The 26,300-nt window shown below is 37.4% G+C and overlaps 1 protein-coding gene across 1 annotated transcript; it reads right to left on the reverse strand.

Annotated features, from left to right (window-relative positions):
- Nucleotides 1–1,153: 1,153 nt before the first annotated feature.
- LOC104545333 (integrin beta-like protein 1) lies at nt 1,154–19,145 on the reverse strand (the record flags this gene model as incomplete). The annotated part of the gene is made up of 4 exons (XM_010190449.1): nt 1,154–1,245; nt 2,749–2,862; nt 7,642–7,788; nt 19,029–19,145. Coding segments are annotated over 4 exons (470 nt in total), but the record flags the coding sequence as incomplete, so codon positions are not given.
- Between the last annotated feature and the right edge of the window lie 7,155 nt (nt 19,146–26,300).

Raw genomic sequence — 26,300 nt, forward strand, 5'->3', positions numbered from 1 at the left:
CTGAGCAGCATTTCACCATTGGAAAATAAAAATAAAATTTTTGTTCATACCACTGCTTTGTTTGTATTTACTCTTTTAAAACTTTAATTACTTTGTTGCTTTTGCCTGAACACCTTTGACCAAGACCAGGCTACTGCATAGAATAGTTGATTTTTCAAGTCAGTTGACCTTCGGGCTCCTCACTTCTATAAAAGCAGTTAAATTCAGTGAATGCCATGTGTGACAGTACAATCTGTTCCAAACAGTAATTTCTAATAGCATACAAAATTGTCATCCTAAAAGTTATCAGTATAACAAATTTTCATTTGCTTTACTTTTAAGAGGACTATGCAACTGCACATACATAGAACAGTATGATAAAAGTACATATGGGTTGCAGGATACATATTCAGAATAGCTAATCATACATTTATATCTTTATTAGTTTCATTCTTTATACTCCATAGGTTATGTATTTGAAAGTATCATAGTATGTAGACTAGATAACCAATCTACTGACACAGTAACCACAGAAACTAAGTACTTCTTTTGTGGACAAGGGTTTGTTCAAACATTTTGGGTCTTCAGTCAGTGGTTGTTGGGTAATTGGACCTTATTTATACCTATACAATTCTTTGACTCCCCCCAAATTAATTAATGTTTTTATAAGCTTCTTTACAGCTTCTCTCAATTTATGACCTGATGTATAATCAGGATTGTTAGAAAGAGAAAAGGACCAAACAGTGTATTTTCCAAACACCATCAAATTAAACAAATTAATTATTTGACAAATTTTCAACTAGTGCTATTCTTCTACAGGAATACTGTTGCTTTCTTACGCCTTTTCCAAAGTTTGCTAAAGAAATAGGCATTATGGGCGTAATCTCAGTCCCACTGAATTTACCAAAATACTCCGGAGAAGTTCCACAGGGCTGGTATTTTATGACTTCACCTTGTAGAGCTTGCACCATCCTGCTCCCAAGTGATTTTTTTTTATTATTTTAGTTTTGTCATGCATTTCTTTAAGAGGCAGGCCCTCAGCTGAGTGTTCTGGAATGCACACCCACACCTAAACACTGAATACCCCTGCAATTAAATGTCCCAGCAGCCTAAAGAAGAAACAAACAAACAAACAAACAAACCCCACAAAACCCTCAGTCTTTGATGTGCTTTGTTAAGGGTATTCTCTCCCCAGCCAGATTTCACAAGCATTTCCAGTCCATCCTTCCCAGCACTCACAGTTTCCACAGCTACAAACACCATTGCCTAGAACAGAATGAATAAAGGACAATTATCATAATTGAAATGTACTACACTAAAATGTGTTTTATGGGAAGTAAAACGCCATGCTCAAGCAGTTGCATTGTTCCTTTATTGTTCCCTCTCCACACTCTTTTTTTTTTTTCCTCTGGAAGGAAGCAATTACTGTTACCATTGCATTAAGAAGCCACCCCAAACCTACACTTAGAAAGCATTAATAGCATTCTCCCAATAAACCCATCAGCAGAGATGCAAATATTGTAATTATGCCACCACTATTTGTACCCAGCTCTTGAGGCTGTGTTCACACTGTACCTCCAGGTACAAGGAAAAACAAGATTACTTTTAACTATTATGCAGGAATAAAAATACATAAAAAGTTACAAACAGAATAGTGATAAAGACATCACTCTGAACATTAAAAACTTTCAACCTAAACTCTCAGAAGTGCTATATAAATAAATAATATCTCAAACTCTCTATTAGATGAAAAATGTGCTAGCTCTGTTTTGCAGAAGGGAGACATAAAGTAGAGACCCATATTTTCATTTTATTTCAATATTTTTTATGACTCCTGAGTGCTCAGCTTGACACCTCTACAGCCTGGGTTTCCATTGTGAGCTCCTCTTCCTATGGACTTTATGAAGATCCGTGAACAGCTACTGCAGCTGCATATAAGGCTCCTGCTGCCTCTATACTGGCTACTCACCCCCAGAAAAGGACCTTTGCTAATAGGGGTAGCTGGAAGACACAATTTACTACTGTCAGCCCTCCCACTCTAATTGGCTTGCACATTTTCTCCACATCTAATAATTGCTCAGCAAAAGATTTTTCTAAAATTAAGATTTGTAACAGGAAGCAGCCAGCGAGTTAATTTAGCAATTCCCATGTTGTTTCTTGTCACTAGATTTGTCAGGAGGGTTTGCTGGCAGCCTGCCCATCTCTATCTGCTCTGCCACCCCAACTCTCAGACAATGTTAAGGTGAAGCCACTTTAATCACCAGCCATCACATCCTAAGAAAAACTGCCAGGTATTTCAGCCTTCCACTGAGAATTGTCTGATTGCCAGGAAGCTCCGTTCAACCCACACAGCTCTGCCTCTCACCTACCAAAGATCATCAGACAAGTGAATTTTGTCTGTGACTTAAACGCATTACACCCATAGGAAGTCCACTAAGAGAATAAAAGTTAAAGAAAACTCAGGATCGCAATGCTGACACTGTACACCCTTTGCCAAAAAGCAGTAACTTGCAGTTTATTACAGTGAAAACTGCTGATGGATTTCATAGCTGGCTTGCTTATTTAAATTCATACTCAGGCTTTCAACTGTTGTTTTGAAACCTTAAGTTGATTATCACGCTGCATGATGAGACAATTATAGCAGGTTTAAATAACCAGCAAATACACTTCCTGTGTCAGTAGAGAACAAAGAAGCTGGGTTTTGTCTAACATAAATCCCATCAACACAGTTTGTTTCTTAAAGCAATTAAGCATTCGCTTGTACCGCACCTGTGCAAATGAGACCATCGTGTTTGTCACAGTCTCTGTCATCGCATTCACAGAAATCGCCCGAAATGTACCATTCCCGCGGTGAGCAGATGCACTTTCCACAGTGGCAGGAACCTGAAATCACAAAAATTATTACTTGCAGTCAAGGAGCACTGGCATTTTCAGACTACAAAATAACATCCCCAGACACACACATGTGCACATACACACGTATGCATATGAACAAAATTGCTGCCTAAGAGGCTATTGTATAAAAGAAAATAATCAAGTTAAGAGCTTTTTGAATAAAAGGATTCTTTTGGGCTGAGCTAGACTATGGTGGGACTTTACTACTAATGCTTTTATTCTGCTATTTCACTTAATCAGGACAAACATTTTGAAGCTTTCCTTTGGTTTCAGAGACCTACAATCACGGCTACTCTTCCCAGTAACTGTTCGGGGGTTTTGGGTTGTTTTTTTTCTTAAATAGAAAAGCTCAAATTGTCTCTGACCACTGTTACTGAAGGCCAGAAAATTGTACTCGGGAAGAAAATGGCCCTCCTCATCTAAATCTTTTAAGGATGAGACCACAAAAGACCAGAGGTGCCTAAGAATAACATTTAGACTCCCAAAATCCTCATCATCACAAATGAAGTTGCTCCACCTTCTAAGGCCAGTTTGTGCATTTTGCTCATTTCTGCAGAGTCCTCCAATGTCCCTTGTTGGGAATATGCCACTCCCCTCGTCCTCAGAGCTGTCAGGTTGCACCCCTACAGGCAAAGGAGGGACTTTATGGTGACATTCAGGTGATAACGTAACCCACTGAAAACTGGAGTAGCACCAGAAACCTCCCTTTAAAAGAAGACTCAGAGACATCCCTGCCTTCAGGAGACGGTTCATGGCTCTGAAACCTAGACAGGGATGGGTGACCCCAGGCAGTGATGTTTCAGGAAACCTGAAGCCTGAGAAGGGCATGAGAGAGGCCTGGCTGCAACTAGAAATGCCACCAGGAAGTGGCAATTCTTCCTGGTTGATCCCAATACCTGGATGAAGAGAGCTGGCTTTTTCAGAGCCCATCTTCAGCTGCCTGACCATATACAGAGTTCAGACACTTTAATGCCAAGGTTGGGTGCTTAGTAACTGCTGAGCCAAAATCCTTTTGTGGACCTAACCCAAAGAACTGGTTACAGCACAAATCAATACAAAAAATCTCAACAAAAAAAGAAATTATAAAAAAGAATACACACATAGTTTTTGATCATAGGGTATAGAGATTTTTTTAAAAAAAAGTCATGAAAGAAGCTGTCGACTTTTGACAGAACATGCTTATAAATGAGTTAGATGCTGTGGAAAATCCCACCAGCTTGCAATATTTCCAGAATTATTTCACTACAAAGTCACCAATTTGTTTAATGCAATGTTAAAGAAAAATATATAGAAGGAAGCTTATTTATGTCAGAATATAACTTCAACAGAATTAATGGGTTACTTAATAGGGCCTGAGCCAATGTATATAAAAAGATGCTTTTTATTCCTTTCAGTGAGCTCTGAATAATATCCATGTAAAAATTCAAATACACATTTTTTGAAAAAATGTGGACCTGTTGATATCAACCAATTTTCCCCAGGTTTTTCCCACAAATACCGAAGTGATTCCGATCACTCAAACTTAATTCTTTAAAACTTCAGAGCAGCATCAGCAGAGCACCTGATTTTTTAATTAAAAACATAAGTAATTTAGTGTTTGTTGTAAGTTGACAAAAATTAAATCATTGCCTAATTTTAAATAAATGCTGGTTTAACTTATAGCATGTTGAACACATAAATATATACAGGAAGACCTAGTGATTGGAACATTTGGAGATGGGAGTATTTGGTTAAGCATCTACTTTTTCTGTGAGTTGTGAGTATTGCTTACTAAGAGATAGGCACAGAAAATACTGACATTACCTACAAAGATAGGAATGCCACTGTATAAAGAGGCAGTGGAGGATAGCATACATATTGCATGGTGGCTGTATAAGAGCTACACTAAGACATACTTGAGGGTAATTTACACTGAATGTCTCTGTTTATACAAGCTACAAGGTACCAACAGCTGAAATAAAGACAAATAGTGTAAGAATTTTAGTGAAATTAAAGCTGTTAATAAGAGCATGACATTAATAAGAAACCTGAAGTGATGCTGCATAAGCAAGCACTGATGCTGTTGTTGATGGATGCCCACTATTTGCATAAGATGCAGCAAATTTAACACCAATTCAACCAAGGAAGATCAGGCTCCATAATGTAAAATCTGTTAGGAACGATGAACGTATCAAGTCTTTTCCCTGCACAGAGCATGCTGCTCTGGGAGGCTCCTCAGTTTAATTAAAACGAGTCTAATGAGTTGCAGGGTGTTCCCTGGGATCCCGGCCAGATCCTCTCGGATGGGATTTGGCTCATTACCGAGCTCACGTCCTGCACCGTTACAGTCGCCATCTGCAGCCCTACAGTCACTGCCAGGGAGGCAGCAGCGTGGTGGGTGTTGCTGTTTTCCTTGGGAAGAGCTTTTACTACAGGTGGCATAGTCAGCGAGCCAAGATTTTGAAAACAGCCTGGGAACGTGGATGTCCAACTTTGCTTCTATTAGCAGAGTGTAATTTTCTGAAAGTGTTCAGCAGTTATCTGCTGAAAACCAGGACTCTTTACAGTCTATTAAACCCGACTTACAGAAACTCAAGCTCCCTTAGTCCATTATAGCGCTTGCATATCTTGGCTAGTTTTCCAGCAAAGTCAGAATAACCACCATTAGTGCAAGGGTTCTAAATTCCCTTTTATTTGACCCACAATTTTTGTTTATGGCTCAATATAATGAAACAGAAAGAACAATTTGTGATTTTGGCCTCTGGATAGTGCCAGTCACACTGGCTATGAAGAACATTGTGAAGTATGGGTACCCAGTAAGATACGATTTCCAGATACATATTTAAGCATCAATAATAGATTTGCCTAAAAAAAAATTAGAGGGGAAAAAAAAAGGTAAGCATAAAAACAAAAGTTACAAGTAATTAGACTGTTTTTGCTTGTGATTCCCATCCTACTTAGAGAAGGGGCAGGAGACAGTAACCTCCTTGGATGTTCACTGGACCACACACTTCTGGAAGTTATGTAGGTATCTCTCTGCCAGGACAAGCACTTACATACAACCAGCTGTTTCCAAAATAAAGCTGCTATAGCATCTAATTTGACACAGTTTATTATATTGACTGTCTTCAAGGCAACTTTCTGTCACAGTGGAAGCATACTGTTGCTTGGAGGCTGAAGAAACTTAAAAAATAGAACCCACCAGTGTTGCTGAATATGGATTTAGGGTCAGGTTTGTAATTCCCATAAAAAGTAAATGCTGTTCAGCAGTGTGCTACTACCTTAGAAAATCTGGGCCTGTGGAGCCTCCATTTGTGCAGCCAGGTTTCTAAGCACGACCTGCCTGCAGCTGGTTACAACCTAGAGCAACTTTCAGGCTGCTCCAACCTACATCAGCAACCAGATCCTAAAGCACCCACTGGGCAACACAGTCAACAGAGGGAAAAAAATCCTCAATGTCTCTCCAAGTTCCTGCTAGATTATCTGCTCCCAAAGCCTCAGAGTAAATTGTAACCTTGATACACGTGCTCAAAGTTAATTGTTCTCAGAGTAAGACCCCCAGGCTGGAATAATTAGCTCTCAGCCATCCATACAAAAAGGTAGCAGATAATAGAAATATTTTAAAATTCAACATAATTGTTCATTTTTATATTTATTTAGAATTTTATATAGTACATTTCATTGATTTTAAGCATATTCGCTTAAATACAGAAACAGTGCAACTTCCTCATTTTCTATGACATTGTGACTACTAAGGGGGTAAAAAACCCCAAAATAAAATGGTGCAGGGGAAAAGAATTCTGATAAGTAATAGTGTGGATGGAACAAGGCCAGGCTAGAAATCCCATTCAGACTTCCCTTGCTCTGAAGTAAAAGCTACCAAAGGGACAACTGGAAATCTGCCTGATGTAGAAGACTCCTAAACGGTTTTTTCCAGCTAGCAGGGTCTATGCAAGGGAAACAGAAACGGAGGAAATGGCATATCCAGTCTAGAGGGAATGCATTCTAGCCTACAGCCAGCTTCACTACCCATTTTTTGTCTATTCTCCTTCAGACATATTGTATTAAAAAAAGGCAACTTACACTATGGGGGAGCTAAAAAGCCCGTTTTCCAGTAATGCAGTTTCCTACTCTGAAAGACTGCAAAATAAGAACCTCGGAGAAAAATTTCAGATAATTATCAAGTTTTTCTAAATTTTATTCCTCCCTATGGCAATATTTTATAGCTGGGCTGAAGCTGATGCAATCATCTGAATAAAAATTTGTAACTGAGCGAGTTTGTGGGATTCTGCGGTGGGGGCTGCAGACATCTATCTTTCCTTTGCTGCTGTGTTGGGAAGGGGGTTGATTAAGTGCACCAAATGTTGCTGTTAAACACTCTTCTCTACTTGCTGTTGCCTGAGATTAGACATTTGCCATCTTGCCCACTGCAGTGTTACTGCAGGTAGTGCAGTAGTCTAACATCCCTCAGACTGGATGGAGCACTAACAGTTTATAATGTACAGATGTTCAACACAGACCATCAGAAACACATACAGGAAATTATATGCTATTAACCAATTGCATAGGAGAGCAATGCTGCTAAACATGTATAGCTGTGATGGGTGTTTGACAAAATGGACATAAGTGCATTACAGAGCCAAATACAACATCCTTTGAATAATAGGTGTCTTTGAAACAAAGAGATAGTAAACAATAACCCACTGCCATGCACATCATTCTTCCAGAAAATGATCATTTTCCACTGTTGGGGCACTGACATGCAGTAGCTCAGCTGGCAGTTCTTACCCTTCCCCGAGCATAATACGCCATCCGCTGACTCGCAGAGACTCCTGCTCTCCTCCTCCGTCATGTTGCACTTCCTTGAATGCTGACACAACTTTCCAAACCACCCGTCCTGGCAAATGCATCGGCTGCATGAGCAGATACCATGGCCTGTAACGACACCAAGGCTGATTATGAGCAAAACAAGCAGAAGGAAGTGACTGCAGTCACAACTGAGGTCATCTTCACACCTCTTCAGCGTAAAGTGTGTGTCGTGGGATAGACAGACGATAGATGGACAGCACAGCTTCCTGGCAGAGTGGTCTTCCTCAATTCTTTTCTTCTGTTAAACAGGGTGCCCTTGTGACGTGTAGGAAAAGCACAGGCATGGCTTTCCTCATTCAAAAAGCTCGGCATCAGCTCAACTTTATGGGATGCTCCCTAATCCACAGATAAACTCACACAGTACAGAATGAAGATCATTCCCCCAGGGTCCCATGAAATTGCTAAAATTGGTTGAATGTAAACCCAACTGTCAGCCTGCAAAGAGTTCCTCTCATCACCCTAACAACATCCTATTTTCTCTTTGTATCTCTTCTCCAGACGTAGCTATCCAAGCTCAGCAGTTTGAAAGGTTTGACATTTTCACCTCTGGTACAGTACTGAAATGTTGAGGGAGGAGCAGGAAGGAGGAAGAGACCTGAAAAGAAAAATGGGCAAGATACCATGGTGGGCTCTCTCCAAAGGGACACATAGATTTCAATTCCCAGATCAAGACAAAGCGCTTGAATGAGAGGGAAGATGGACAGACAGAATAGGAATACAGTAGCAAGGACATAGCTATCAAAGGAATATTACTAATAAGGAGGGAGAATAGGGAGAAATGAAAGGACAGCAAGAAAAGAGAAATGAGAAAAAAATAACATAAAATAGGGGGCAAGTGGAGAGGAATACACTCAAGACATTAAGGAAATAAGGGCAGGGAACGGCAAGTGAGGGAAAGGTCAAAGAAAGTCTAGAATGTGGGTCAAACACAGATCCTAGAAGCTATAATCAATGTTTTTGGTTTTGGGTTGGTTTTTTTAAAAAAAATTTTTTAGAATTATTTATTAATAACAAAGGAAAATATGTTGAATAATAAACTGAATGGAAAACCTGCTGGTGAGGAAGAAGGTAAAAATGACAAGTGCAGAAAAGAATACAGAAATGCAAAATAAAATAAAAAAGTAAGAAATGTCTCCAAGACAGAATTTCATCTTTCAACCCTGAATAATATTTCTGCAGCAGAGAAGGTCATTCCTTAGCTAATCAGTTTACTGGGCTTAAAAGAAGAAAATTATACATACTAGTGACTTTTTTCGCCATCCTACCTGCTATGTAGGGCAAGAGAACGGAGACGAGAGGACTGAGATAATTTGGGAGCATGGGCTGGGTAGAAGGGAACAAGCAGTAGGAGTATCTGGCAAAGCACTCAGCTGTAGGATGCAGAAAAACAAACGAGCAATTTGGCTTTTCTGATTTGTGGACTTCTCATGAGGCACCAGTGCAACCTGACGTAAACTGGGAGGCAGCACTGGTAGAAGCCCAAAGGAGAGACAAACCTTGTAGTTTATTCTATAAGTGGAATTCCTTAATATTTTGCTGATGGCCAAATAAATTACTAATTTAAATTAGAAAATACTGGAAGATCTAAAGGCTTGGAGCTGTAATTTACAGCAATCTAAACATTCAGAATAACTTTTGTATCCCAGACTGTCTATTAATCCTTTTTTATCTTATTACCTATATAACTTTAAATGTTCAGTAACAATGATGCAGCCTTATTATGACTGCCTTTCTACCCTCTTCTGCAAGTGACATTCAGCAATTACAAATTTACATATATGCACTTAATAACTAGCAACAATAGAAGCCTGATGCTACTTTAGCTTCTGTGTTAGCCTAGAACACCTATACCACAAATCAAAACACAAGAGGTAGAAAACAAGCGTATATACGTTCTCATATGCTCCTTCTGGGTAGATGGCATGCAACTGTCTATATTAACTTGCTGTATCTAAGCTTCTATCACAGCATTTTAATCTGCCTTATTTATTTTTAATTAGTAACATACAGATTAGACTTGAGAATAGCTCAACCACTGAAGAGTAAAATATACAACTGGATGTCAGTGTTAGAAAATTATTTGTGGAGATACAGATACTTGTACTCATTTTAGCAGTGAATAGTAAGAAATCCATGCTGATTTCACTGAGAAAATAATTTTGTATAATTTTTCTTTTATAGTCATTATAATTTAGAGAATGTAGAGACTAATCATGTCTGTAAAGCCTTTAAACAAGTCAAATAAAAAGGTAATGAATAATCTATGAATTTACAGCAGAGTTTACAGTTTACCACATAAAATTTTGACACACATTTGTCTGAGATGACCATTCCTCTCCTCCTTTATGCCATATAAATCCTCAAAATATAAAGGATTCTTTTGTCTCAAGTAATCCATTTTACCAAAATAATATTTACTTTTAGATGTCACCAGCTTGGGCAGCTGCAGCTCTTTGGGTGCCTCATCCATCAGAGTGGTCAGTACACAAGTGCTTAGCCCAGTGTTTATTAACTCCTAGCCATCTTCTGTGTGTGCTGGCCTGTGAAAAACTGCTTTACAGGGTTTAGCTGTGTTATATACTCCTTGCAGAGGCTCTTTGCATTTGTTTGAAGATGTCCAAACAAGCTGACCAAAATAAAGGTCAAAACATTATAAGCATCTGCTTTCAGTTGAATGTAATATCCAAATTACATTCAAAGTGTCCCAGTTTCATGCCAATGAACCCCGGATTCTCAAACAAAAGGTGCTGCTCTTGCTCATAGGTCCTTTTAGATCAGATTATAATGCCCTCCATAGAGGAAAATAAAATTCAAGAATAAAGCCATCATAGAGCAAAGGGGGGGAAAAGTCTCTAATTGAAGAAGTCCAGGCCAACTAAATTGGCTAACACAATAAATTACTTATTTAGCTCTTCAGATTAAGTAGATTTACTGAAAGTGTTGGTCTATCATCAATTCAAATTTAATGTAAACTACTTAAAGTCACTAACAAATTGCATATTGCAATAGATCTGAGACTATAGATACTCATGAAAATCTGTGTTAATGAACATGTAAATATATGACAGAATGTTTTAAACATTAATCTTCAATCAAGAAGAAAGACTGATGGAGGAGAGGCAAAGGAGAGAAAAAGATTATGTTAAAGATACTGTCACTCTGTTTAGAATTATCAATAAATCAAAGAACCACAATTTTAATGTGAAATATGAATGCAGCAGCAGAGAGAGCTGTGACAGATTACTAGCAGAGGTCTGCTATAACCCAAATCAACCCAAATTAAACCAGACACCAGGATGAATTATTTCTTAGCGTGACTGGAAATAAAACTGTGTGGTTGTGGAAAGCCTCAGTTCAGGACTACTCATGCAACCTCTATTGGCGTTCCCAAAAAAACCTGCATGATCATTTGCTAACACAAAAAGGACATGGGAATGCCAGCATGATGGAAAAGGAGAAGTAATCACTGCAGTAGGAAGATGGCTTTTATTCATAGGCTAACTGATGATAACCAGATGATGTTCACAAAGAGCAAACTGAGGTCAGCCCCAAACAAAATTTGGCACCTCAAGAGAACATATTTCTCAAAGTCGTATCGTATCGTATCGTATCCTCAATATTAACCAGAAATGGAGGAAACAAATCCTCAGCTATAAAAATATGAATCTGACTGTCCTATATGAAGAACTTATCTGATAGCCAAACAATATTTTTCCACAATAAGAGAAGTCCACCCAGGTCTAATGGTGGAGAGAAACTATGAGTTAGGAATGAGAAGGTTGTACAGCCAAAGAAAGGATGAAGTAGATAGCAAAAAATATAAATGAGAAAAAATTTTGTGAAAAAAACAGACATCATAGCAAAAAAAATTAACAACGCAAAAATCTATAACTGGAAGGAAAATATGACGTTTTTAAACTATACTAGGAATATGAAAAATTTCAGCATAATGCAGGATCCCTGATTTAGAACAATACAGAGAAAATATTTGTTTCATTTACTGTATTTAAATAGAAACAGGATTTTCTATTTCTTATTACAGGACCATGATAAAGAACTTTCCATTATATTATTAACATAAGAGAATATTAAACAACATCTATCTGGGAGAAATATTTCTAAGTGAGCAGGCTTCATTAACCTGCTCAAATCTGCAAAAAGAGTTGGTAAAAACATTACTGGATCACATTTTTATTTTATTTTTATATTTTTATTTTATTTTTATTTTTACTGAATGCCAGAGGAATGCCATAAAAGCGGAACAGTTGTGACAACTGCAGTTAGAGAAACCTAATTTAAATATTATGCAAAATACTTATTGTCTGTTATATTTCCATAATAGGTTGGTTATTATTGTCCAAGTCTAATAAAGGTGGACTGTGGCTCCAGTTTGTGAAACACAGCAGGCAGGCAGCTCAGTAAAATCTTCAACACTGTGGTGAAAAGAGCTAATGCCATCCTCATATGCATGTAACAGGAGAGAAGTGAGTAGGAATAGAAATTAGTAAGAACATTTAGAGCATTGATGAGATGGACAATGAAGTCCTGCAACTCATTGTGATAACCATGTTTGAAGAGATTTTGAAAAACGTGGAAGAGTCCCAAAAAGTTCCAAACAGAGAATTCAAAGGGCAGAGGAAATAGTCTGTTGAAACAGCTTCAGAAGTCTGTATCTGCTTAGTCCATTGGAAAAAATAAAAGGAAAAAAAAAAAGAAAGCGAAGAAGTGTTTCAGCGAGATCTGAACTACCTTCTTTGAAGGTACTAGAATAGGGGTGCTCAAAGAGGAAGACTAAGTAAGAACAAGAGAGAAAAGCTGATATTGACAAATTCATTTGAGAAATAAAACAGCATTTCATACAAGGATGATGACTACTGGAACAAACTTTCTAGTGATGTTGGCATGCGCTTCACATGTCTTAGAGTCTTCAGGGAAGCCTGGGTATAGTGTAATGGCTATTTACAGCCTAATGTACACGACTCAACATATAAGCCCCTTTTGGCCTTTGCAAATTAGTAACTATTAATCAATTTAAATGCTGTTGCATTAGCAATTCCTTTTCTGATCATTTCAACAGAAAGTTTCACTTAAAAATCTTTTTACAAACCTAAATCATGTGTTTTGCTATCTGAAAAGCTAAACAAATTACACTCTCTGTGCGCCTATGTAAAGTCTCAACTTTTCACACACCTGCACAAATGTCTGGGTGACCAGGACAAAAATCTGTAGTGCATTTCAAAGAAAAATTAGGAAAGTAAAATTAACTAAGTAAAACCAAATTAATTTCATACAGAATATACCATGCACATTAATACCTGTTCTGGCTGCATTAGTCACTTTTGTATTTAATTCAACACCTACTGAACCTTTTGAATTTATCTGTTGCTGCTCCTGGATGTGCCTCAGAGCTAGGATGAAGTAGTTAAGTGCAAGAACACAGGCACTGAATCATTAACTCGCACTTAGTGTTTTCAAAATAAAACCCTAAATCACAGTAGCTTTACACCAAGTAGACTCTGACTTCTCAACTACCTAATACAGTCATTTTCTCTTTTTTGGGTACCTGTTTTACCTAGTAAGCATGTGTTTGATTTTTTTTTTTTGCCGCAGGAGAGTCAATAGCATTTTTCACTAACAAATCAAAATTCTCTATTAAATAATATAACAATGTCTAGTAAATTCTGTAGCAATTATATGTATTACAGATTCCTAGGTCAAACAAACACGGTTCCTGCTCTGAAGGCTTTCCAGTACAAAATATGAAAAACCTACTGGGTAGGAAATAAACTATTAATTTAACATAACAGGAACCACAGAGAAACTACAGATCAATCCAGTTGTTTAGTGCCCTTTGACATACCCTACATATCAAGGACTTCCTCATGATGAAGGCAGCTTTGCAGGCACCCCTCTGTCCCTGAGAAGCCAAGCTGGGGTCAGGCATGGAGATCAGAAATCATATGAGGTGCCTAACTTAAGTTAGCTGAAGAATTTGAAGTGATGTCTCATGTAGTCTGGGAAGCCATGGAAGAGAAAGGAGTTGAATTCATAATTCTGAATTTTCAGACCAGTCAGTGCCAAAAGTTGTCTTTGGCTGGGAGATAGGCTAGCATTATTTTTCTCTCCTAATTTGCATTTTAAGTGTACTAGAGAGTTCCATAAATGTGCTAGATATTCTGTTTCTGTGAAACAACATTAGAGCAAGAAAAGATGACATTGTCTGACAGCAACTGCACCATAATATTAATACGTAACTTTGCTTAATGAAGCATATCAATAATCATAACTCTCTCATTTTTATGGTTATGGTCTAATTGGACCTCATAAGAACACACTATATAAAAATATGATGTTTCTGCTTCAGTGAACAGCTGACAAAAATAAACATTATTTGTGATTTCTGCACTATGGACCTAGAACTTAGATAACAAAGAATTCACAGTTTCTGCTATATAACTTTACCATACAATAGCACATAGTTATATTACCCCCAAAAAAGAAAGAAAGATAGTACTTCCTCTGAATCAAATTACTTATCCTGGCTGGATGGTAATGAAAACTTTATATTCAAAGAAGCATGGCAACTAGGAGGAAGTTATACCAGCCTTTTGAGAGGGAGCACTTCCACTGTACGTCCTGGTGCAATCCTAGAATTCTTTCATCCTTTGTAAGAATGTGATATGGAAGCTTCTGTCTCTGTCGTAAAAGTTTAAAACACTTGAAAGTCGGGAATTGTGGCTTTAAGTATATGTACACCTTATAAACCACAGCTTTTCCTTTGTTCTCTGCCAATATATAGAGACTTATATTGGAAATCTTAAGTGTCAATGACATAGGAATGGAAATGTGTAGGCAAGCATCACAAGAATCATCAGAACGAGATCAAAAACATGACCTGTATTGATAACCAACACCACATTCACAGTAGTAACACTACGTAATGTATTATTTCGTCAAAACCAGGTGGTCTGCACTCTTGTAAAACAGTGGTATCATGACTTTCATGATGGCTTGTCAGCAGAAGACTGTGCTCAACAGCAAAGGTTGTCAACACAGACCCAGCACCTAACTTGTGTTATTCCTTTCCTTGTGAGTCCAATAAGAACAGCATTGTCCTTAGAATTTCAAAAATGAGGAAGCACAGATAACAGGCATCAGAGTTGCCTCAAACTTACAGAAATGAAAGTATGCAAAATTGTGAGTCAAAAGGATCATCTTAGCTGTTGAGTCCTAAAGGATATAAAAGACTTGTCTAAAACCAGTTTGTTGTTGGCAAGATGAAACAAAAAGACCTACTGAGAACTTGATGGATGACATCTCTTGTCCATCTTGTGTGTTACACACAAGTAATCCTGACCAAATTACTTAAATTCAGACACTTTGATGCTTGTATGTGTATGTGAGAATGCAACTGAATTAAATCAATGAGAGAATGTGTCAGAGTGGTGAAAATTAATGTACTTGGGGATTTTATGAAAAAAAATTAACTTCCCCTCCCAAAAAGTCTCATGCAGAGTTTTGTTGCACTAGTTTTCTACAGTTAGGGGACAGAGAGTTGTAAAGGCAGACATGTGTAAGGAGGAAAATACTAATTACCTCAGCATTTCCTTCAATAACAATTTAGCTCCTCCAGCTCTTACAAGCCTTTATACTACAACCAGAATCTTGAACAAATAAAAACTAATGCCTTTTACCAAGAGGCACTGGTATAGACAAACAAAAATATAGCTGCATTTACTCTTTGAAGTAACAGGATGTGACATGCCATGACACAACTGGATTCCCTACTGTGTTAGGATTATATTTTGATGTGTCACGGTCCAAAAAATACTGGCTTACTGAGATGATCAAGGCTTAGTTGTTTCTTAGTGTCTAGGATAGTGCAAACATCCATGACTTAACATTAAAATGTCTTGTCAAAGCTGGTTATCCAATTGGTGGCCCAGTGTATGAAGCACAGACTCAAGTACATAAACCAAAGTGGGAGCATCCCTAGAAATATGTAAGGGTTTTGCTATGAGTTACTCATTATGAGTTTCAACCTTTGCTAGTAGCCCTAGTGAAGAACTTGTGTGGAGATTCAACCACTTTTTTGCTATTACTGTTGGGTTTGTTTTCATTGTAGGGTTTTTAAGCAGCATAATCTGCACCAACCAGTAGCATGCAGAGGACATAAAAGGGCTTCTGTTTTATTCCTTCAACGGTTGTTCCTTTGCTGTGACAAGAACTCACAGGCCAATAATGGTGCAGAGAACAAATCAAAATTAATGGAGTTAAGAGCATTATAGAATCAATTTCAAATTGATCTTTATTGTTGTCCTGAATTTTTGTTTCCTGCCTGCCCTCAGTTCTGAAAGAGAACAGAACATAATGGACAACAGTCAATGCAGTGAAGTGGAGCAGCCAACAATGACATCAAGTGAAAAACATGACTGGACACAGTAGGGGAACAAACACCACTTGAAAAAGAAAGCTCAGGACACATCTGCAGCCAGCAGCACAGCCATAAACTCAGAGGAGAGAGGTATCTCTCTACAGGATACAAAATAAGTAAATATCAAGCCCAGTGTACATCAGTGACATAAATATGTAAAAAAAGAACTTGTGCTGGCAAACCTGTGATTCTCTGGTCATGTGTGCACATGAAAAAAAAAAACACTTGCACATGAAAGACTCAAAGAACTAAGTAAAACAAACAAAAGAAACATTAAATATTGCTGTGGAGCAACACTGCAATACACCTTGGTAAATCTTAAGTCATTGAAAAAAACTGAACTGTATAGAACGGGTCTTTAGGTAGAACATACCAATTTCAGAAAGGCTGCTTGAGACATCTCCTCCAGCCATAGCATATTAAGTCTCTGTGGAGAGACACAGGAAAAGGAAGGGGAAGACAAAGGAAGGACCTGGAAAGCAGTTCGAGGGAGGTGATTCTGCCCCTGTACTCCACTCTTGTGAGACCCAACCTAGAGTAGTGCACCCAGCTCTGGGGTCCCCAGTACAAGAAAGACATGGACCTATTAAAGCAGGCCCAGAGAAGCAACACAAAAATGGTCAGAGGGCTGAAACCTCTCTCCTGTGAAAAAAGAGTGAGAGAGCTTGGGTTGCTCAGCTTGAAGAAGAGAAAGCTCCAGGGAGGCCTTACTGCTATCTTTCAACACTTAAAGGAAGCTTATAAGACAAAGAAAGAAATTTTTTCCAAGGCCTGTAGTGACAGGACAAGGGACAATGGCTTTAAACTGAAAGAGGGTAGGTTTTGATTGGGCATTAGGGAGAAATATTTTACTATGAGGGTCTTGAGACACTGGAACATGTTGTCCAGAGACACTGTGGTGACCCTATCACTGGAAATGTTCAAGGTCTGGTTAGATGGGGCTTTGAGCAAACTGATCCAGTGAAAGATGTCCTAGCCCATAGCAGATGATCTTTAAATGTCCCTTCCAAACCACAGCATTCTATGATCCTATGATTTTATTAAGCCATTTCTAATAGCAGAGTGCTGTGGAATCTATGCCGAGTCCTCTTGCAACCTCTGTCTTTGTGGTGATGTAATGTCTCTATTCCTGGTACTGTAATGATGGACAGCTGAATTTTTAAGTGAATGACTCACTACAATCATGCAGGAACATGGTAATAGGGTCTCACTCAGTTGTACCCTAATTTATCACATCTTTCGCCTCATGTCTTTTGACTATCTCAGGGACAGCTGGTCTGAGAAGCAAGCTATTAATCAATCTCTGCTGGTCAGAGGAGGCCAGTAACAATTCTTATTCAAATCATTTAGGTTGTCATTCACATTTCTTATTTCAGCATGCATTTATTCTGAAAACACTGTTCTTCCTTCCTTGTGCTTTACAGGCACTCAGCGTTCACTGTCAGACCCTGCACATTCAGCAGAGTCCAGTTTACAATTCTCGGAAGCCAGAGTTACTAGCAAGGGCTTATGTCCTGACAGTGATTGCCTAGGTAGCAAAAGTGGTAGAAAAATGGTAATGAGAAGAGGAGAAGGAAATAGGAAGGAATTAGCAGTTCAGCAAGAGATGTCAAGAGTTTCAGACTGAGACAGAAGCATGGACAAACCCAAAAGGAAGAGAGATGTGCATGAAACTAGCACAAAATTAATAAGTTCTGTGAACAGATAAATTGCAGAAGAGGTAAGAAAATAAGGTTAAAATTGGTAAAATCTCCTAAAAAGGGAGATATGAGAAATACTATATATCAAAGGAAATGTGCAAAATGTTATCAGGATAGAAAATGACAGCCAAGCAAAACTTATGACAGTTACTAAAGAGCAGGACTGAAGCTATCAGTAACATCAGAGGCTACCGAGGATCTGAAAAGGATAACAATGACAGAAACTCTTACATTTGGCCAAAAACTGTGGAAAGAGACATTTCAGTGAAAAAGAATGGAAGTGGAACTAGAATTTTCAATATATGCCTACATTCTGCATGGCAGAGACCTTGAAGGAATATTTCCTGTACATAGAAACTTAGAAAATATAGAAAACATAGAGATAAGGGATATAATAAAATATGTCATTGTTCATACAAACTACTTTGCTAATGTTAAGAATCAAAGAGTAATTCTAAAAATAAAGCCAATTAAATCTAGAAAGAGAACATTTCAGACAAATACTATTCACCTGTTTTTAAAATACCATATGGCACGTATGCATTTACATATCTAAAACTAACTTCAAATATTTCTTATCACCAACATACATTACTGAAAAATCAACAAGCAAGGTTTTCGCTGTCAACATTAAAATAAACCATCTGCATGTACAATTACTATAACAGTGTATCTAAAGCATTTTAGATTCTTTCATAATATATTTTTATTACTTTTTTTTGAAAACAGACATATCACTGGCCATGAATATGAAATATTCAGAAGTATTGCTGCTCATTATTAACTTCAGATAAAATACAACACTCTCAGTAAAACATCAACAGAACTAAACACAAAGTAAAATTACCTAATTTTTCAGGTTTTCCTTTAAGTGTTTGTATTCTTTAATGAAGACTGTTGGAATTTGAGATATACTACAGCACTCACCTTTATGCTACTAGGTATATCTAATCTACTTCATTGTTAGTGTTCCTGAAGATTTAAAATAAATATTCACTAAAATATTCAATATTTATAAAGCTTGATTCTTAGAAAAATCTAAAATCTATTCTAATTAATCAATGATGTCAGCAGTCTACAGTGACTTTATGTTGTAAAATCAGAGGAACAGAAAGTTATAAATATAATAGATTTATATTAATTAAATTATATTCTATTAAGTGAATGCATACCCCCACAGACATCACCATCAGCATTTTCACACTGTCGGTCATCACATTCACAGTTTTTGCCATGAACTCTGTTGTCTCCTGGAGGGAAACAAGTGCATTGGCCACATTCACATCTCCCTGTAAGAAAAAATAACTGTTAGAGTCAAGATTTCAGTAAAATGAAGGAAAAAAAAAACCAAACTCATTCTATAACCTACTCCCCAAAGGCAAACTACAAGTCACTTTGTATTAATTAAAGAATGCACATAAACACTATTAAAAATAACCCCCAGACTATCCCTCCTCCATGGCAACCAGAAGCAAAGTATATCACTGTTATGTCTCAGAGGAAAAAACAACAATAAGCAGTCGTTGGCATTGTATGTTTTTCATATCTCAACTTTGAGTAACAGAGCTATTGCACATATTTAACTGCATAATTAACCTCTGTAATTGATCTAAAAAATTACACAAAAGCACATATCTCAGAAACTCCAAAATGAATGTGATTAGAATTGAATAGTCTACGCACAGGGCTCTCTAAGATACTCTCTATTCACGTAGAAACATAATTCTTCAAATACTTTGTCAGGCATTTGGAAAGCAAAAATCCCTATAATTTTTCTTGTCTAGACCTGAAGAAATAGCAGTCGCAAGCACAGCCTCTGTCAGAATCGTCCTTTCCATCAACCTGTTCACAGAGCTCCCCAGAGCTTAGAGAGGGAATAGACTCAGGAAAACTCCCACAGATCTTCCACTCAATAGCCCTTAAAGCAGTGAGCATTAGATGCAAAAAAAACCAAGATCAAGGACAGTCTTACCTTGCACGTATGAGAAAGACTCAGTTCAGGGTAATGTTGGTTTTCTTATTTCCTAACATCTGAAAGTTTTACTCTGTATTTTAAAAATTGTTTTAATGCAGTGCTACCGTGAGAATGCTCTAAATGTGACGCAAACTGTAGATAAAAGTAATACATTTGATGGGCTAGGGAAAAGATATTGCGTGTAAAAAAGGGCAACCAGAGACATGCATTAGAATGCAGAAAAGCCTTTTCCTCTCAACCTAATTTAATCACAGCAGCAGTGAGACTCAACCTAAGCCTGGACACTGCTCTACTGACTGTAGAACCCAAATTTACAGTAGGAGCAACTATAGCTACAAAGCAAAAAATTCCTCCAAGTGCAGACTTTCACTATGTAACCAAATGTTTCAACATTTGCAATTACTGAAATAGTTTGTCGAATGGGAAAGGATTTTTAAGAAGAACCTTACTGGTGCTTTTCTAACTGTAGCAATGAAATCTTTTTGACCAACATACTGCCATCATCACTAATTTATTTATTTTTCAATTCTAACCTAAATTTGTTACATTTGTTTTTCAAGAATTTCCAGTCTAGTTAGGTTGGAGTAGGGAGGATCTTACTACTTATGGAAAAATTCCCAGATCATTTTATAGCTGCCATACTCTTCATCTTCCCAACCATCATTGCAGTTTCAAGCTGACATTCTACATGCCAAGATTAATCTAGAAGGACATTTTATGATCAACTTAAAGTGCAAGAATCTTAATATACATAGTTTTCAAACTACATTGCATTGGCAATTAGATGAGGATATTCGTTCTAGAAATAAACTTATTATAGGAAGTGCATCTACCATATAATGAAATACAGTTGTATTTGGTATTCGTGTCAACATTTAATATATGATTGTCTACAGAATGATTGATGTTATTTGCCTGTATTCTATAATACAGCTATAATTATTTGTCGGGGACAGTTACATTAACAACTGGAACAACATTATTTCTTAGTGCTTAAATATACAGAGATCTTTAATGAGTCAAGCTTGTCATTATTTGGGGCTCTCACAGTCTCTTTCTATGCATCCACCTTAGAAAACCAGGCTACTTTTACAACAAAGTCACATCAGTGTGTCCCAAAGCACAGCGATCCATAAGCAGATAGGTACCTGATGAACAGGACAGATCTGTTGTGAACACTCTAGAATAAACAAAAGTAGTATTCTGGCCAGATACTGCTCTAATAAGGAGGATGCCTGCGGGACAATAAAATCAGTTTGAGCAACTTCCTTTGAAGAAAGGAGACAGCAGAGATGGAAAATCCTCCAGAGGGATGAGCAAAGGAAGGTTCCATAATGAGGCTTCTGCATGTTCTGTAATTAACCATTACCTTCTGTAATGCTTAATTTAATAAGTCAGACCTGAGAGACCAATCGCTGGCCACTTGCACTGGGACAGGAATGGGTTCCTCTCAGTCCCTGCTGCAATTAACATTTATTCATTTTAGTTATTGTGCAACAGTTTCACCAGAAAACAAACAAACAAACAAAAAAACACAAACAAAAAGAACAAAACAAAACAGAAACAAAACAAAAAATTTGGGAATATCCAATCCCCAGGCACATAGTGCATATTTTTGTCATATAAGACATACATACTCAGGTTGTCTTCTCAAAATCAAGCACAAAGGGGATTTAGGCCCTTTCTCAATCTTCTCAACTTCGTTAATGAACAAAACACCACCACATATATGCAAAAAGCCCAAATTCCTTGCTTATCTCTCTGCCTCGTATTTTATGTGGGCTGACTCAATCTAAGCTCAGGGTATGATTTGGACTGTCTGACTGCGGACATCAGTAGAACTAAAAGTGTCTTGAAAACAGACAGAAGCTTCGGTCAGTAAGGGCTCTAGAAAAGGATTGCTCTGGATTACTTCTAAATATTCAAAGATATAGTTATAGTACTTTAGTACATTGCTGGTGAAATTGATACTCAAATTATTAGTTCAGTACTTCTTTTACAAATATGACACAATCAGCACTAGGAACACAAGAAGTTAAATTAGTCGTGACACTAAATAATTGCAACTTTGTACTGAGTTAAAAAGCATATTTTATCTCCAAAAGTACTGAGATTTTGGTTAGATTATGTAAGGTGAGCTTGCTCTGTAGAGATATTTTAACAGAGAATTAAAGTCCTTTTTCTTCTGAACAGCTAACTACATAAAATGTAGCAAACATAAACTTCAAAGGCTCAGTTTATCACCACATAATAAACACAAAAATTTAATAGCATTCTGTAACAATAAAATTCAGGTTGCCTCCTTGGGAAAACCAGGATAAGATACTTGCAGGGTAAGCTTGCTTCAGTCATGCTACTACCTTGTCAGATTCATCTGCGACCGAAAAAACAGAAGCCACACCTTATTCTGTGACCTTCTTCTCTTAGTTATTGTGATAAAATACTTACCAAACAAATTCAGTCATTCAAAAGTAATTTGAAGCTCTTATTATACTGGAAAGGGATCAGTACTTTACTAAACATACTGTTTCTTTGTCTAGAATAATAGGTTTACCATAGCAACGTGATTATAGAGGGAAAGCTACTGCCAAACACATCATAAATTCTCTTTAAATTCCAGGGCATACAGAAACAATTAAACATAAGAGGAATATAATATTCTGCACCTCTTGCACTGTCTGTGCAAAAGCTACACTTTATTAGTAGAAAGAAACAAGTTCACCTCGGACATTTTATAACAAGTGGCTTCCTCTCCTGCTCACTAAACAGGGAGAGTAAATTTCATCGTTCAATGACTTCAGATGAAGGAAGCTTTATGATGGAGGTTGTATTAGCTATTAGCATTGAAAAGCTTAACCTACTTATTGCAATGCAAAATTCCAAAAATAGAATAATTATACATTTATTTGTCTACAGTCTTAATATCTCCTCGCACTCTCCTCCCATTGATGGCAACAGGAGTGTTAACTTATTACCAATAACCATTATTACCTGAAGACTGAAAGGAGACCAGCTTAGGGTGGGTTTTTTTGTTTTTAAAGGGAATGAAAGTGCCACATCTCATTAAAACACAAAGGTTTGTTAGATAATTGACTCTACAATTCTAAAAATTCATGCCTTAAGCATTTAGCTTATGATTTTATTCACTATTTACTATAGCATTTTTCATTCCTCTTGTCCAACATTTATGAAAGCATAACAAAAGTAAACAGTGCCTAGACTTACATTAAACCTGCTCCCATGCAAATTGCTGTGACCATTAGCTGTGTGCATTCAAACCAGTTTCCAGCTGCTTAACAGACCAACTGAAAACCTTTTTAATACAGGTAATTTTCATTTTAAAACACTGTGCTAGAAGTAGATAATCTGTGTAATAAACTATTTTTACATTGTTATTGCCAGCAAAAATATCAGGAAGTAGCAGCAATAGTTTTCAATGTAAAAATAAACACCGAATATAGTACGTACTTCATAATCTTTTCCTGTTCGTAACTCTACAACATAAAGGATTTTTCTATGCATGGTGCTGAATTTTTATCTTCTAAATGAAAACAAATAAATAAAGCAACTTTCAATTTATTTATTTATTTATTTATTTTAATGCTTAAGGAACACAGCACTGAGTTGCACTGAGATTGTGGTAAAAGCAAACAAGGTTCAACGATACCCCAGAAAGATGGTGTTTCAGGCTAGTGATAAATAGAAGGGAATGTACCTTTAGGAAGGACTTTTCTGCCCCATGGCTGTCCTAGGCTTCGCATCTGAAAGCATTACCTATCAGGAATTGGCAATTTCTTTGTTATCAAGCAATCTCAGGCAACCTGAGCACATTCCGCAAAGCTGCTGTGTCTTTCTGCCAGCAGAACCCATTTCATGCTGATGGGAACAGATGATCTAAAATAATGTTCAGAAATGGCAAATCAGAGAAGGGGGGTGGGAAGATTTGTCCAGATCACAAAGTTTCAGGGGACACAGTGGGTGAGGGGAAGCAGATGTGACTTAAGGAAGTAATAGATAGGATGTAGCAGCTTATGGTAAGGAAAATTAAAATTCACTGACTGAGTGGTGGAGGGGAAAAAGACCAGTAAGGGAAATAAACAGTACCACAAAATGGGCAAACAAAATGCAGTGCTTGACAAAGCCAGGGTGGACAGTCTCATCATGCCTTGCTCAGTCTGAGGCACTAAGAGCAGAGAATCCAGCTGAGCTTGATCAATATAGAGAAATTTATAGACTTAAACAGAAAACAACTATAGACTTCTCAGTGGGAATACACAGTTTATTTTGCATGTCCTATTCACAAAATGGCCTGAAATTACTTCCCACACCTAGAGTGGCCTTTCAAAAGGAAAAAAAAAATTTCATATTAAAATATTGTACAGACCAGACAAAAAATAATTATGTATTATTAGTGGAGGGATACCTGGCTCTTAAAATGCTGGTAACTCTTTGACCTGGTTGGTTGTATTGTTTATGAGGAGCCAGAAAACCTTGGAAGCACCTTTTATATGTGGAAAAGTATCCTTGGAACCTCTTTAAACACCTGAATATCTGGCTGATCTCACACAAACTATGAAACTTTGGAGATTAGTTTCTTAAAAGGATTTTGGGCAAGCAGGGGCGATGTTCTACTTGTAATATAGGAACAACATCATCTGCAACCTCTAGTTATTGTGGCAAAAAAAAAGCTTTATGAATGTATATCAGTACTGTTCTGTTTTGCCTCCAATGCTCCTACATGTCTGAAGACCTGTGACAAAACAGCTAGGTGGGCTAGCATAACGCTGATGCTCTTTGCTCTTCAGCAAAGAGAGTTCAACATCTACGTGAAAAAATCAATTGTTCTACTGGAATTGAAGACTTCTTTCTGCACTAAAGTGATATTTTACCACCTCAGAGAAATTATGAACATCAGAGCCCTTAAAAGTAGTTTGCCCTCTTTGCCGCTGTAGCTGCTGAGTGCTGATCATCACGACACTCCAACTTTTATCACAGGTACCAGTGTTAGCTCATCCCTGGTGAGCTGCACAGTGGTAGGAGTTGAGGTCTGTATGAGATGCATCAGCAGTGTGGCATTCTGGCTCTGTGGTGCTCTGTGCCTCATGAGTCTTCACAGGAGCATTAGGAAGTCAACAGCCCAGGAAAGGACAACTGGTGCAGCAACTTCCTTGCATTTGAAACATCAGACGGGAATATTGATGTTTTTGTATTTTAACTGAATCTACAAGAACCAAGAATAATTTTTTTTCCTTAGTGTGCACAGGATTGCTTTATCAGGCTGTTGGGGGTTTGGGGTGGGGGGCTCGTGTTTCTGGAGGTATTCTTGTGAAATTTCGGGTTTCCTCACAAGGTTCAAGCAACAGGCACTTTTTTTTCTGTAGTACATTGTGAAAAATAAAATTGTGCATTTATCTTCCAAGACAAGAAAAACTGCGCTCAACTATTATAAGAACAACTACTTGTGCAGATCTGGGTTGGGAACTAACTTCCTGTTTCCAAATCAATACACACAAAACAAACATGCCTTAAGTCTACTCATAAAAAGAGATTATTTGCAGCATGACTGACCCAAGACCTCAACTAAAGTTATAAAACCTCCAGAGAAAGGCTTAGCTGAATCATACAGACATAAAATGAAATGAAAATTGCTTTAATAAATCTAGAGTAATTTCCAAACTTCAGATTTTTTAACTAGGTTTTTTTTTAAAGAATTTTGTACACTGAAGCAAACTTTTAGCAGCAGGGTATGTGATTTTTATATGAATAGCACAAACAGTCGCTAAAGCACGTAACTGGCTAAAATATCTATATTTTCATTAGTCTTTCTAGACACCTCCCAACTACAATAACTGCATCAGCTCAGAGAAATTATTATCAACAGGACTGAAGTAACAGTAATCAACTATTATTGTATAACTATATCACACACTTGCAATGGCTGTTGGCATAAGAATTTGGCCTAAGAAAAACAGCAGAAATTCACAAATTAAGAAATTCTTTTGTAAAAGCTGCCTGAGACTTTCCGATATTGTATGTATGTTTTATGAAGTTGTTTACTAGTATAAAATACCAAGGTGTTCCTCATATAGTAAGGTGTGTGGGGTTTTTCTCAGACACAAAATGTATGTTTCTTTTATTCTTTTTGAAAATGAACTGCTTTGTAATGTGAAAGAGCATTAAAAAAGATATGACAATTTAGTTTTTTCTTAAGGGAGAAAAAAAAGAGAAAAAAACAACATAGTGAAATATCCCTAAGATAAAAAACCTGGAGAAATAACAGATAAGAATGCTATCCCAAACAACAGAACTCTCATAAGATTATAAGCAGCTGAATATTCAGGATTGTAAAAGCAAGCATTCCGCAACAGCAATTGCAAATGGCTGAGACATGCCCCCCACCTTAGCATACACGGCATGTATGACTGCAAGCCTAATTGCACAGTTGGCATATGGCAGGGGGAGGAAAACC

Source organism: Mesitornis unicolor, unplaced genomic scaffold, assembly GCF_000695765.1.
Source record: "Mesitornis unicolor isolate BGI_N332 unplaced genomic scaffold, ASM69576v1 scaffold22030, whole genome shotgun sequence".
Lineage (NCBI taxonomy): Eukaryota > Metazoa > Chordata > Aves > Mesitornithiformes > Mesitornithidae > Mesitornis > Mesitornis unicolor.